General features: G+C 44.1%; 1 protein-coding gene across 1 annotated transcript; it reads left to right on the top strand.

Annotated features, from left to right (window-relative positions):
- Nucleotides 1-2,037: 2,037 nt before the first annotated feature.
- On the top strand, nucleotides 2,038-13,471 carry LOC148837362 (ileal sodium/bile acid cotransporter-like). Its single transcript, XM_088910796.1, has 6 exons — nucleotides 2,038-2,443; nucleotides 3,851-3,969; nucleotides 6,733-6,821; nucleotides 8,113-8,288; nucleotides 10,050-10,207; nucleotides 12,994-13,471. The coding sequence occupies exons 1-6, from the start codon at nucleotides 2,070-2,072 to the stop codon at nucleotides 13,203-13,205; spliced, it is 1,128 nt and encodes a 375-aa protein (XP_088766922.1). The 5' UTR covers nucleotides 2,038-2,069; the 3' UTR covers nucleotides 13,206-13,471.
- The last annotated feature ends 886 nt before the right edge of the window (nucleotides 13,472-14,357 follow it).

The following is a 14,357-nucleotide window of genomic DNA, read 5'->3' as shown; positions in this document are numbered from 1 at the left end:
AGAAAAAAATCAAGACCCAGGACTTCCAAGCGCAAAAATGACAAACAAAAAGTTAGCTATGTGTCTTCTTTGGAGACTTTTGAAATATAATCCGTCTGATGTACAGCTCACCAGGTTATCTTTGGGCAACTGTTTTCACTGGGTCATAGCAACAAATATAATTATGAAAATATATTTTTAGATATGTTATATAAATATAATTTTTACAATTCGTATTTCTAAATCTGTTTAGAACAAAGGGAGAGTGAATCATTTAATGAAGGTACAACCAAAGCCTGAGGTTTAAACGATGTCTGAATATACAGCTGAACATCTTCATTCCACATGTGTATTCATATACTGTACCACCATATACTGTATGTTTACCCTATGATAGAAGCATAGAAACGTCTGCCTTATTTTTACTGAGGCTCTTTTTCAGACGACACGGTGGTGCAGCGGTTAGCATTGGTTCCTTGCTGGGCGGGGACCCCGAGTTCAGTTCCTGGGGTGCTCTCTGGGGGGAATGTGAATGTTCCCCCGAGCTCGCGTCAGTTTCCTCCGGGTGCTTTGCTTTTCTCCAGCAGTCCAAAGAAATACTTTGGTGGGCTAATTGGCTTGTGTTGAAATTGGCTCTGGCGTGAATGTTCGTGTGTGTGTGTGTCCGTCCTGTGATGGACTGGACTTGCGCCCTTGCTTGCCGGGAGAGGCTGTGGCTCCCCCGCGACCATGAACTCCAAGACGCGGTTAGAAGATGAATGAATGATATTTTATTTAATCAATGTGAATTGAATTGAACGGGTTATCCTGCCGTTTTTAATCCCGCGTGTAATCCTGCATTTGTAATTGCCTGCCTTCTAATACAGTATTAAAAAAGAGTTTACATTAGATACATTTCTTTAACCGAATTTAAAAACAAAACCCGTTGTTGATACTGCAGTACGAGTTGAGGTGATTTAAACTCCTGCATTCTTCTCGTTTCTTCCATAAACCAGAGAAAATAAGAAGATTACGCTTTGTGTTCAGTAGTAACAAGGAATTTCATTCACGAGCGCACGCCTTTTCTTGGTATTTAATCTGGGCTGTAAACGGTGCGGCCGGCGCAATCACACAGGGGACCCGTCTAAACACGGACCCTGACCTTGCGCTACTGCGCGTAATCCTCGCATGTTTCACCACATTTGCGTGGCGAAAAAGTTTTTTTTTTTTTGACAGTGGAATTCAATGAAAGCCAAAATCTAAAATTCTCAGTTGGGTGTACAGGTGTAAAATGTAATTAACATCTAAAAGTGTGGTGATCTAATTGACGAGACGTACAGTCCATGAAGGACCGCAGAGAAGCGTGTGGGCATTACTTACTGTATGTGGTATCTGCGGGATTGAAATACGCGAATCGTGCAATTCAGGTCTCTGTGGGGAAAAGGGTCAAGAAGGACAAAAACCTAAATCAGCGGCGTTTTTTTTTTTAAATCAGTTACGGGTCGTCGGCACAATACGCGCGTTCGTGCCACTTCACCTGTGCCACGGAAACACGCAGGTGGAGGCTCTCAGAAGGAAAATTAAAAGGGGGCAGTGTGAGAAGTCAAAATGACTAAAATAAAGACATTTCTTTTCTGCGTCGCAAAAGAATAGGAGGGCGACGCGCGAACCCTGGGTTAATTCGGGCACTTGACTTGCAAGCGCGGCGCTCCTGCGGAGGGACCGCAGCAACACTGAACAGTTCTGAGGAATTCGCCGCATCAGCGATCTCCTGAAGGGAGTCAGGTGGTATTTATGCGGCCAACTGAAGACTTGTAGTGGCAATTGTAACAGGTGGACAAGAAGAGGCAGTATTTCATATCAAAAGGCGCTCCGAAGGGGGTTGTGGACGACTTTGGCGGAGTTTAAAGTCAGGAGGACGAACTGCGAACGAGTGGGCCGGCAACTTTTATTTGACTAAAGTACATCACCCGAGTGTGCGACGTCCGGAGAGGGGGTGTGAGAGGGGGCCGACGATAAAATAATCAAATATCGGGATCCGGTTTCGCTGCTGGTTCAAGCCAAGGGGGAATACAGGCGCGTTTGCTTCTTCGGGCAGGTTTCCGAGCAGGATGCTGAACCACACGGGCTGCTCGGAGTGCGAGGGGAACCGCACGCACAACGGGACGAGCGCCCCGGACTACCCTGACGAAACTGTCACGCTGGCCTTCAGCGTCTTGCTGACTGTCCTGCTTGCCCTGGTGGTCTTCTCCTTGGGGTGTACCGTTGAGTTGGGCAAACTGTGGTTCCACCTCCGGCGCCCCTGGGGTATTTTGGTGGGGCTCGTTTGCCAGTTTGGTCTGATGCCCCTCACTGCGTACGCCCTCGCTGTTGGCTTCGCCGTGAAGCCAGTTCAGGCTGTCGCCATCCTCATCATGGGCTGCTGTCCGGGGGGGACGATCTCCAACATTATCGCCTACTGGGTTGATGGAGACATGGACCTCAGGTGAGACGTAGCTTTTGTGAATTCTTCATTTGTACAGCTTTATCTAGTTAAAAAGGATTAAATAAAAAGCCTCGTCTATTTCTATGGAATATTTCTGTATATACACCTAGGCGTACAAAGCTGGGGTCATAAATGCTGTACAGTACATTGGTGGCTTCCTTTTAACTCGTTTTATATTGTTCTGTTCAAGCGAACAAAATATTTCTAAATTCTGTGATCTATACCTTTTGCATTGATTATTAGGAAAGATACCCGCCCCCATCACCTCCGCTTATATTAATTCCCGCTGGATCAAACTTTCTTCAATTTAAGGAAAACGCAGCATTTCATAAACCAGTATTTGGCTCTGTGGGAGATCAGGATTGTCAGGATATCATCTTATTTATCTTTTCGGGTTAAATGTGATGGAAAACAGTAGTTCATCCACAGAGTGATTATATTCTCTATTTTGAAAAAGGAAACCTGAACTTTTTAAACTATTTTAGTTGTGCATCCCATATAGTTTCTGTGTTAAGCAGGTGGTATGTTTGGTGGAGGTGGGGGGACAACTGTGTATATCTGTAATAAATTCTTCTTCTAAATTCTATATCTAAATAAAGTCTTCTTTTTGACAACTGAAGAAGGCTCTACAGCCGAAACGTTGTGTCCCCTTTCTGTTCTTTTCACGTGGAAGAAAACTTCACCCGTTCCTTATCTGTAATAAATGTCGTCTTCCCGGGATTTGCTCTTGTTAATGTGTTGCGGTGCTCTTTTACGCACAACACAACTAAAACCAAAAGGGCTATAAAGAGAAAACGTGAGTTTGAAGGGTGGCATATTGGCGCGGTGATAAGCACTGCTTCCTCGCAGCGCTGGGGCTCTGGGTTCTGTTTTTGGACGTGGGGTGCTATCTGTGTGGAGTCTGTATGTTTCCTCCGCGGTTTTTGTGAGTTTTCTTCGGGTGCTCCTGTTTCGTTCCCAAATCCAAACGCCCGCCCTGTGGCTCGCAGTGTAGGCTGCAGTGGACAGAAGATTACAATGCGGATGCAGCCAATAAAACGGCTACAATCTATCCTTACAACATTGAGCGTGAGAATGTAAATACTTAATGGAAACATTCATAGAAGACCACGGTGGCGGAAAATGCCGATTCTTTTAATACAGTTTTGATTCAGTATAGGAGGCTACCACATCCCAGAGTGCCGTGTACAAATTTAAATGATTTTACGATTTAAATGACATTTTTCTCGTAGTCGGTAATAAGTCACCTGAAGAAGGCTCCACGGCCGAAACGTTGTGTTTTTTTTCTTCTTTTTTTCAGCATGGAATAAACCTATTACTTGTTCCTCTGCAGCCTACGCATGCTGACGCAGCCACCCACCTGAACTACTATGTTTTAAGTAATACATATTTACCCGTTTATTTCAGCATTACCATGACCTGCTGCTCGACAGTTCTGGCTATGGGAATGATGCCTCTCTGTCTGTTCATCTACACACGCTCCTGGGTTGGCGAAGGCAACATTAAAATCCCCTTCTTTAACATAGGTGACGACTATTCATTTACCTCATGTCTCCAGCCCAGCTCTCTGCCTCGTTGAATGGAAATAGTAGAGATGTCAGTATGTCTCTGGGACAGTGGTAGTGTGTGTGTGTGTGGTGGGGGGGGGGGTTAATTTCCTGTAACAACGAAAAATTGGAACAGTAAATTTCGGGAGTTCTTGACGGCTGTTGGGAATCAATCAAAATAAAATAATCCACAGTTTCACAAACCGATTCCAAATATACTGTATAATTCACAAAGTATTGGTCGTATGTCATTAGAGTGTTTCGGAATGGAGACAGCTGTATGACGCCCTGATCTGTGGGTCTTGGAAAATGTCTCTTATAATTAGCCCTCCTAGATTATTACAGTCAGTTCTAAGCGTTGTAGATACATAAGACTTCATTGATCCCGAAGAGAAATTGATGTGTTACAGCAGTCTAGCCCAAAACAAGCAAAAAAACAGACATCAGAATAGACAAAAAAATTAAAATACATACGGTATTAAAAAATAAATATAAAATATTAAATAAAAAGAAATACATAGGTGTGTGCAAAACATGCTCCTAGTCACTGTAAAAACAGTAAAATATGTGCAAAATGTGCATAGGTATATACAAGTAATATGTTTATTCCATGCTGAAAAAAAGAAGAAAGAGAACACCTTTCTTATATACAGATTGAGTGTCCATGAAAAAAAGTACAATGGAGCAACATGCTGTCCATAGACGAGCAAATGAAGGGCTAACAGTCCTAGCCTAGGGCAGCGTTATACACCCTGACAGCTGGAAAGACAGGAAAGACCTGCGGAAACGTTCCCTTGAACACCGTAGCTGGAGCAGTCTGTTGCTAAAAGTGCTCCGCTGCCCAGTAACAGTCCCATGAAGCAGATGAGAGGTGTTGTTCATGATGGCTGTGAGCTTGATCAGCATTCTCCTCTCAGCCACCACCTCCATGGGGTCAAGGCTCATCCCCAACACAGAGCCAGCCTTCTTGATGAGCTTATTGAGCATATTTGCATCTCTTGTCATGATGCTGCTGCCCCAGCACACGACAGCGTAGAAGATGGCTGCTGCCACCACTGATGCATAAAAATGTGTAGCAGTGTTCCACACACACCAAAGGACCTGAGCCTCCTAAGAAAATAGAGTTGGCTTACAATATGACTTGCCGCTACAAATGTTCAATAAAACATGCCCAAAGATATGGAATTAGTGTTGAACTTTAACTTTAACTCAAGTCCCTAGAGTTGTGAGTAGACAATTGCTAACCAGCTGAACCTTTAGGAAGTTGCTGACTGTAGCTAGAAAAGCAGGATTTTGTATTATCAGGATTCTGTACCCTCAATACAGAGAATGCGAATTTTTCATTTAGCCAGCAGTAACTTTATCCAAAATTAAAATTACACATCCACCATGACATGATGATATTAGGCAGACCAAGCAATGCAAAGGAAAGTATACAGTACAGTTCCATATTTATTTTAAATACATTATGAAAAATCTTCAATCATCAGCTATTTTAATTTCTTAGCTGCAAATATGTCAGTATGTTGAACAGACATATGTATGTATACTCACACTGGAAGTAGGCGGGTCCCAGGAACAGAGACATATTAACACAGCTGTAAAGGTAAAACAGTGCTCTTCATCTATAGTGTTAGGCAAACAAAACCAACGCTTGTCTTGGAGCTTCTAATTATACTTCTTCATTGATAGTTCCTCTCTGTATAGAGTACAAACATGCAGCTAAGCTGCTTATATGCCTCACAACGTTTCCCTCTAAACCTCCTTCAGAGCTTACAAAGCTTACGAAAAAGCTCTTCTAGAACAAAGTTTCCACAACACAAATGCAAGTTCCAGCCTCCGTGGTCGTTCGGTCACTACTTCCTTCTCCCTTCTCCACCCGATGCAGCACATTTTAGAGACTCTGCTCTCCGTTCCAGACAGCTGTTGGAAGCCCCTGCTTCCTAGTTTTCTAAATGCCACCTGACAATTGGTCAGGAAGCCAAGGTTGGTAGCTCATTCCCCACGGCCTTCTGGAGAAGTTTAGTGCAGACAAGAGCTGCCATCTTGTCTAAGTCTGCCATCCTATCAATATACACTGCCCTCCGAACCCTAGGCCATCACATTACCTCCAGTTGTGTGGACAGAGGAGACCTAGATAAACCTTTATTCAGCTGATGGAGGTGCTAGAGTGTGAAAAGAAGTGAAGATGCAGCAAGACAGTGGCCAAGACAGAGTTAATCTGCAGAAAACGTGGGAAATCTAAGACTAGCCAAGTCAATTAGATCTAAGCAACTGACCATGCTTTCTACAAGCTGAAAACAACTGAAATCAGAACACCCCAGAGATGGAAAAGAACTCAAAGTGAGTGAGATTTGTGTTTGTGAGATTAATGGGTGATGGATATCACACAGATATTGCCTCATACAGATATGCAACCAAATACTGACCTTTACATTCAGAAATGTACAAAAAGTGAATATGCCCTAATAATTATAGTCTCCTGAAATCGATAGGTTGAAGACAAAGAATGTATTTGTTCTAATGTGATCAAATTAATGCATTCATTTTCCTCCAAAACATATTTGGCACTGGAGTGAGTGTTCACCAATACAGTCTGCTTGAATATGAGGCAAGAATAACAGTTTTGACTATGCTGATCAATATGTTTAGAGGACATTGTAAACAAATGGTGTGACTCCCTATAGAGGTCTTTTTAACTAGTTCCTGAGCCAGTCTGTGTTTTTTCTCCCCCCGTCTCAGGAATTACTCTTGTTACCTTGATTGTTCCCGTGTGCTGTGGAGTCTTTGTCAATTATAAGTGGCCAAAGAAAGCACAGATCATCTTGAAGGTACTGTTCATTCCTTCTAGTAGTCACGCTAGATTGAAGCAGTCAATATGATTTGATTTCATTCATACAGTTTAACATATAAGAACACACAAAAAACACTGCTACAAAATGTAGCTTCAGTAATTTCCCATTAGAATCTTTCACAACATCATCAAAAAATGAATAAAACGAGGGTTTGTAATCAGATATATTTGCATTGATTTGTTGTTTAGTTTTACAGCCTGGTCTTTTATTGCTTTTCATTTTTTGTGTGGTTTTAAATTCTTTGGGATTATTCTCTTAACACCTATCTGACATTAAGAATATAAGAGGCATATTTTAATATTCTTAATTTGAAAACTGACAATAATCTTGCTTCCTATATGACAAAAAGATGGGTTTGTAGCCCATACGTTTTAAAGGTTAAGCACAAAGGCCTACAAGGCTATTTGGTAAAGTTAGAAATTAAGACTTTAGCACTTATGAGTCCAAACACAGTATTTCTATCCATATCCAGAACTGATCTGGATTCATGAGAGTTTATAATGATTAAGGACTCTTACAAGTGTGAATAATAAAGTCTGTCTACATTCAGCCTTAGTGCTGTACATTCCTTAGAGATAAGAGAGATAAGCTCACTTTATTAGCCATGTACAATTTCTTGTATTAAGAATTTGTCTTTTCACATACCCCAGCTTGCTCTCCATGAGACACACAGGCACACTGATAGGGAGAGAGAAGCTTGGGGTCAGAGTGCAGGGTCAGACATTTATACGTCACCCCTGGAGCAGATGGGGTTAAGGGCCTTGCTCAGGGGTCCAATGGAGTAGGATTCCTCTGCTGGCTATGAACCAGCAATCTTCCAACCATATGAGCAGATCCTTAGCCACAGAGCCACCGCACCGCCCTTAGACAGCCTTCTTTCTCACAATGAGCAGCAGCTCATGTGTTTTACTTTATCATGGTTTAGGCTCATCATCTCACACTACATGCAATATAGAAAACGTAAACAAATAGCATGGCATGTTAACTTTATTAACTCTATTAAACAGTCTTTAATAAAAAACACAGTGAATATAATTCAAACAGACAGAGGGGATGAGTAACCAATATGCTGTACAAGCAGTGAAATGTACGTTAGACTTCACAGTAGAGGCAACTGCACAGCTTCTTCTTCATTTGTGGAGGTGCAGGCTACCCAAGAGCTTCAAGTTCAGCCAAAAAAGTAATTCAAACTCCCAAGAGCCCTTTTCACCAACGACATTTTCTGTGGAACCTTGGGGCTCCCTGACATTCCCTGTTTCCTCTTCAGGTGGGCACTGTCATGGGTGGCATACTCATCCTGGTGATCGGAATCGCCTCTGCTGTTCTGTATAAAGGCTCATGGGACACAGACACCTCCATGTTGGTTATTGGGATTATTTACCCCATGATTGGGTACGCTGCTGGGTTCATCACTGCTGCTGTTGTGAGGCAACCCTGGAAAAGGTAAGGAACTGGTGTGTTTGTATTAGCTGACACGGGCAACTTGTCGCTTTGGTGTTCTGTCCTGATATGTATTATTATTCACTACGTGTGTTAGGATGTTAAGCTGGCTGAAGGGAGATGGCGTGAGGCAACTCAAAAGTTAAATACCAGTGTGGGAACAATCTGTTTACAGACCTTTACATCCAACGAAGCAAACATAGCTAGATGTACTATATATCCATCTTCCATTCTGTTTCTTTGCTGGATTAGTTTTTCACACAGCATTCCTGTAGTACCTGTAAGAAATATCTCACAAGAGTTCATAAAAAACCTATAGTAATGTTTTCAATATCAGCAACTGAGATGACTTTATTACTGCTGATGTTGTGAGTGTGGTAGGCATTGCCTGAGACCATTTTCTGAAAGGTAAGAAAGAGAAGACTCACTAAGGGGTCCAGAATTGCTGATCTCTGCAGAAACATAGCTTTGGGAATGTATACAGTACTTTTTCCATGTTTATTGATTTGCATTCCTCAGCTACCTCTGTTCCTGCCCTTATAGCTCCCCCCTGGCTAATCTCTCACAGAGTCTGCAGGTATGTGTTTCTCTTGACCAGACTGGTATTCAATCATCAACGCCAGCCTGTACTACAGGAATGTGTACAGTACATGCTAATCCTCACAAAACCCCTACACACTACCAAGTGCGTGCTAGATGAGTCATTTATTAAATTACAGGAATACAGTCAGAACAAACTGTATTAACAGTTTAAATAACTGTAAACAGTAAGTGAAGACTTCCAATAAGTGTGTAATCTAGTTTACAGCAAGATGATAAAAGTTGAGAATAATTATGAACACCCCTGAATCACAAAAACTTTTACCTAAATGGAGGGAATCAGTAGACTTGAGTTTTGGCCTCTCATGGCCAGCTTTTTCTAGCAACGAGTAGAAGGTAACCATTCTGCTCCACAGGAATTAAACACAAAAGTCCTGCTGAAAAAAGGCTGAACCATGGGCATGGGGGGCAAGAGGATGACAGTAGCTGGTAGATTGTTTGCTTCAGGCAATTCTGGTCTAACTCAGAACTGCTTTTATCATCAGTAGGTATCCTTATTTTCAAGTCCCACTTCAGAAGCATGCACATGCGGTAGATGTGACTGCTCATTCTTTTTCGGCTCTGGAAAGGTGTTGTTACGGGAGCCGATTCTGACTCCCGCGAAGTGTGTTATAAAGACCCTATGCGCGATGGAATAATCCGGAAGAGTCTGGAGACAGACATCAGGGGAAACACGCCAGGGTTTATTCGGGGAACACACACAGTGGGGGGCAAAAACAGTGATCTAGTACACAGGGGAAAACTCAAAAGGCGACAAGGTCCAAAAAGGGGTTATCAGGGTGCAGTCCGTGACCCGAGAACCGGGAGATCCGTCCAAGACATAGACACAGGTAACATCCTCGGGACAGGAACACGAATAGTAAAACCTTAACAGGACCAGGCTCCCCGAGCCCCAGGCCCAGAGGTCAGGACGTCGGGGTGAAGGCCTATGCCCTCAGGCTCACTCCAGGCCCGATGGTAGGCGGGCCGTCGGACGTCCATCTCCCAAACCCGAGCCCAGAACAGCGGAGACGCCCGGCTTAAATAACACAAAAGAGACAAGACACAGCTGGGGATAATGAAACCAAAATCAATACCAAAGAAGGCGGGAGCGCCCTCTCGAGGAGGGAAGACGACCGTAACAGGCGTGTAAGACTGACGCAGGGGCTCATTCCCTTGTTGCAGGTGCAGGACGATCGCCTTGGAGACAGGAGCCCAGAATGTCCAGGTCTGCTCAACCATGCTTCAGCTGTCCTTCCCCACAGAGCAGCTGGTTCTCATGTTCACCTTCCCTCTCATTTACGGCTCCTTCCAGCTTTTGAACGGACTGCTTATCGTGACAGGTGGGTGGCTGGGTGCTGCTTCGGGCCCTCTCACTTTTCTCTTAGAGCTGTACTAGAGACGATGGCCACACCTGAGCTGTTCAAGGGCTGATGCCCAGAAAACATGGAGGCATTGTTTTTTTTTCCACAGGGCTTCAGTGACTGTGTTCTCAGTTTTCTGCACAAGGTAAATACTATGAGACTCGAATTGTGTTCGTGACCGTCAATGTTGTGCTTAAAGTTGTGTCCCATTGACTTAATCTGTGCCATGCTATATGGCAGGGCAGGAAATGCTATTGAAAATGGAATGTTGAAATTGAAAATTAAATGCAAACAGATAAAAATGAATTACAACACGCAGTCCAGGTATGTGAGACTACTGGTACTGGATGTTGAGCTTGATTAGAGCAATGACGTTACAACGGAGAGGAGGCCTTTCAGACCATCTGTTCTGGGAAGCTGTGAGTGGTTAATTCATCCAAGAGTCCCACCCTGCCATTTCTAGGAAGAAGTATCAGCACCGTCATGGCTGGATATCTTGTTCTACACTCCCACACCCATTGTGTACGTGCCTCCTGTTCCTGGTATTCAATGCACTTCACATCGTTTCCATTTGTGTCCACTGGTTTGGATTTTACAGTTCAGTGGTCTTCCATGTTCTGGCATTGTTCAGGATTCTGATTTGTTTGTTCATTTAGCATTATAGCTCTCCAAAAAAAAAAACACAGGTCTTTGGTGCTCAGAAAATTCAACAATGTTTGTTAAACTATGAAGCTCAAAAATAGGTAATAATTTGAGGCAAGCAGGCATGATTCATCTGTTCTTTTTTTTCTTTACTGAAAACTGCAAAGGTCTGCATTTACAGATTTTAGTAAAGAGGCTGTAGCCTGACCTTCCAGATATGAGAAGTTAAGCAAGGCTGAGCCTGGTCATTAATTCAGGAAAGCCAGCTTGCTGCTGTAAATCATGCTGGTAGACCAAGTACTGTAGATGGTGCTCTTCCCTCTGAAAACCAGAATTCCCAAACCAGCATTTGAAACATGCTAAACACAGGTTCTGACTGCTTAGGCAAAACTAGAAAAAATTAGCGCAATACAGTGAAAGAGGTACTGGAGGATTTAGCTGAGAGCGGAGGGATCGCACATGCAAAGGAACAGAAGAGTCCTGATGGGCAAGGAGAGGGAACGAGCACTTCTATAGCAGACTCCAGAGCAGGCTTTAGCAGTGAGAGAACGGAGAGGGGGTACAGGAGGCGGAGGAAGAGGAGGAGTCCAGAGGTTTGGTGGGAGGGAAAGTGAGAGATTAAAGACAGGGAGGAGAAGAGGGATCGAAACATTGGTAGGCAAGGTCTAGGGATTTGCATCAATGGGCGGTGCAGAGGGTCTGTGGTTAAAGATCTGCGCCTGTGGCTGGAAGGTTGCCGGTTCGTACCCCACGGCCGTCAGAGGAATCCAACTCAGTTGGGCCCTTGAGCAAGGCCTTTCACCCCAACTGCTCCAGGGGGGCCATTTAAATGGCTGATCCTGCGCTGTGACCCCCAGCTTCTCTCCCTGTCTGTGTGTCTCATGGAAAGCAAGCTGGGGTATGTGAAAAGACAAAGAGCTGGCAGGAAGGCCGGCCGAGAGGAAGTTACAATAGTCTGGGCAGGAGAGTACCAGGGCCTGGAATAGGAGCATGGGAGAGGCGTTGGACAGTTGGGAAGGAAGGGGCTGGTTGTGTAAATGTTGCTCGGAGCCTAACCAGAGAAAAAAACAGGAAGTGGGAGAGAGAGGGGGGGTTTAGAGAGCGACTCTGAGGATCTTGACAGAGACGGGAGTCTTATGGGATGGTGCTGCTGGAGTCCAGAGGAAAAGAGGTAGATTTGGTAGAAGAGGAAAGGACAAAATGAGATGTACAGAGTTACCCATCTGGGGTCACATTCCCTGTCTTTTTCAAACAGAGAGGTGGATGAAGTAGGTCTCTGCTAGTGTTTTAAAGGACTTTTGGATCCCACAGTGCTATACAGATGTAAGAAAACATATTCATTGGCCAGTAATGAATTACTGTCCAGTTAAGAAAAACAAAGTTTGTGGTAAAACTGTCACGACCACTAACCGGCCCAGACCAGCTCCTAAGAGGACTAATCAGTTCCAGCAGCAGGGTGATAATTACAAACGCCGCCGCACGTGTTAATTTCTCATCAGACGCCTTACCGTGCGGCAGGCTGCATTATTTAAGCCTCCCTTACCCGCCTATCGCTGCTCGGTATTGAGTTCACTTCGTGTTGCTCTACCTAGCGTGTCTTTTCCTTTTGCCTTACTGGATTTTCTGACTTCACCTTTTGCCTTCGGACTTCTCGTTCTCGTCTCGTCCCTTGGATTGTTTGCTACCTGTGGCTATTTTCGGAATTGACCCTGCCGCTCTTGTTTCGACCACGAACCTGTCTCACGTTCTGGATTGTTCGCCACCAGTGCCTTTACCGGATCTTGACCTACCTTACGCCTTCGGACTACGACTCAGCTCCTGGTTTTGCTCTGTTCGCTTACTCACCTCCCAAGGTCTCCTGCATCTGCATCGGATCCTTTTCACCACAACCTAGCCGTGTTACAAAAACACGTTTTCTTGTTCCTCACGTTTACTGTAAAATATCTTAAGAAGCTGATTGCATAACCTGCAGATTCCGTTTCTTATTTAATTCATAACATACTTTTATTTTGAAGTAATAGTTTAGAACATCACAATTTTTGGTAAATACATAATGTAACAATTTAGAAGTCAAAATAATGGCCACATCTTATTCTGATACCTGTAATCTGTTTTCTCTGCAGTTTATCAGATTTACAAAAAAGTGACATCAGACAAGCCCGACGACAAGCCACTTGCAGGACCCGGTGTGATTAATAATTGGAGCTTGAAAACTCCACAAGGGGAGGTCAACATGGCTTTTGAAAATGAGAAAGCCTTTTGTGAAGTTAATAAACAGAGCCTGGAACTGGTAAAAGCAGAAGAAAGTCAAATGATGGAGTGTACCAAACTTTAAAATGCCCACATGCACTGTTTATAATGAGTTTAGGGAATTCTGTTTTGTTTCTCACTTGTATTCTACATTACAAGTTTTATTGTTTTATTAAAGGGGAAAGATATCATATAGAATGCTTCTATGCTCCAGTGTAGAACTTATATAAATGTCATATACTACATTGTTTACCACTTCTATATGTGAGATAACAGTTTCCATGTCTAAGATTAATAGCAGATCTCCACATGTAATGCATTTATCATAACATGAGTTGGAATGAAAACCTGCAGAAACACTGGACCTGAAAGACCTGGACTGCCCACCACTGGGCCAGTGGCTACAGACAAGCCCACTGCACAGCACTACACTGACCAAGACCTGAAAGACCTGGACTGCCCACCCCTGGGCCAGTGACTACAGACAAGCCCACTGCACAGCACTACACTGACCAAGACCTGAAAGACCTGGACTGCCCACCCCTGGGCCAGTGGCTACAGACAAGCCCACTGCACAGCACTACACTGACCAAGACCTGAAAGACCTGGACTGCCCACCCCTGGGCCAGTGGCTACAGACAAGCCCACTGCTTAGCACTACACTGACCAAGACCTGAAAGACCTGGACTGCCCACCCCTGGGCCAGTGGCTACAGACAAGCCCAATGCACAGCACTACACTGACCAAGACCTGAAAGACCTGGACTGCCCACCCCTGGGCCAGTGGCTACAGACAAGCCAACTGCACAGCACTACACTGACCAAGACCTGGGACCGTCTCACTGGCCTTCCTGCTGGCTCATTGAGGTGTGACCACGTTACAACAGCACAACCTTTGTCCTCGTGCTGCCTGTGTAGCAACAGCTTCCTTACAAGGTGAGAATGTGGCTATTAGCTGTGAAAGCACTTATTGCCAGACTTGAGCCCCACCTGGATATGGGTGAGATGAGCTGGAATGATGTGTGGCATCTAGAGCTCAGAGACCCGTGAACAGGCACGCGCTTGTCCAGGATCTGAGAGAAATGAGGCTGAGTCCCTCAACACAGCATCTGCAAACTGGGGCCACATATGTGCTTTGTACAGCTTGGATCGTATCCAACGGTGGCCACACCCATTATTAGACCTTAACTTTTAAATTAAAAAAAATGTTGAAGACAAATGTTAGTCAACATAATGAA

The sequence above is a fragment of the Atractosteus spatula genome, chromosome 3, assembly GCF_055471065.1.
Source record: "Atractosteus spatula isolate fAtrSpa1 chromosome 3, fAtrSpa1.hap1, whole genome shotgun sequence".
NCBI lineage: Eukaryota > Metazoa > Chordata > Actinopteri > Semionotiformes > Lepisosteidae > Atractosteus > Atractosteus spatula.
The sequence above is the reverse complement of the archived record's forward strand: the minus strand, read 5'-3'. Positions and strand labels throughout refer to the sequence as shown.

Excerpts from the sequence above, each read along its gene's own strand:
- LOC148837362 (XM_088910796.1), top strand. The coding sequence starts at position 2,070 with ATGCTGAACCACACGGGCTGCTCGGAGTGCGAGGGGAACCGCACGCAC. Across the intron at positions 3,970-6,732 it reads AATCCCCTTCTTTAACATAG|GAATTACTCTTGTTACCTTG; the intron begins GTGACGACTATT and ends CCCCCGTCTCAG. Across the intron at positions 6,822-8,112 it reads AAGCACAGATCATCTTGAAG|GTGGGCACTGTCATGGGTGG; the intron begins GTACTGTTCATT and ends TTTCCTCTTCAG.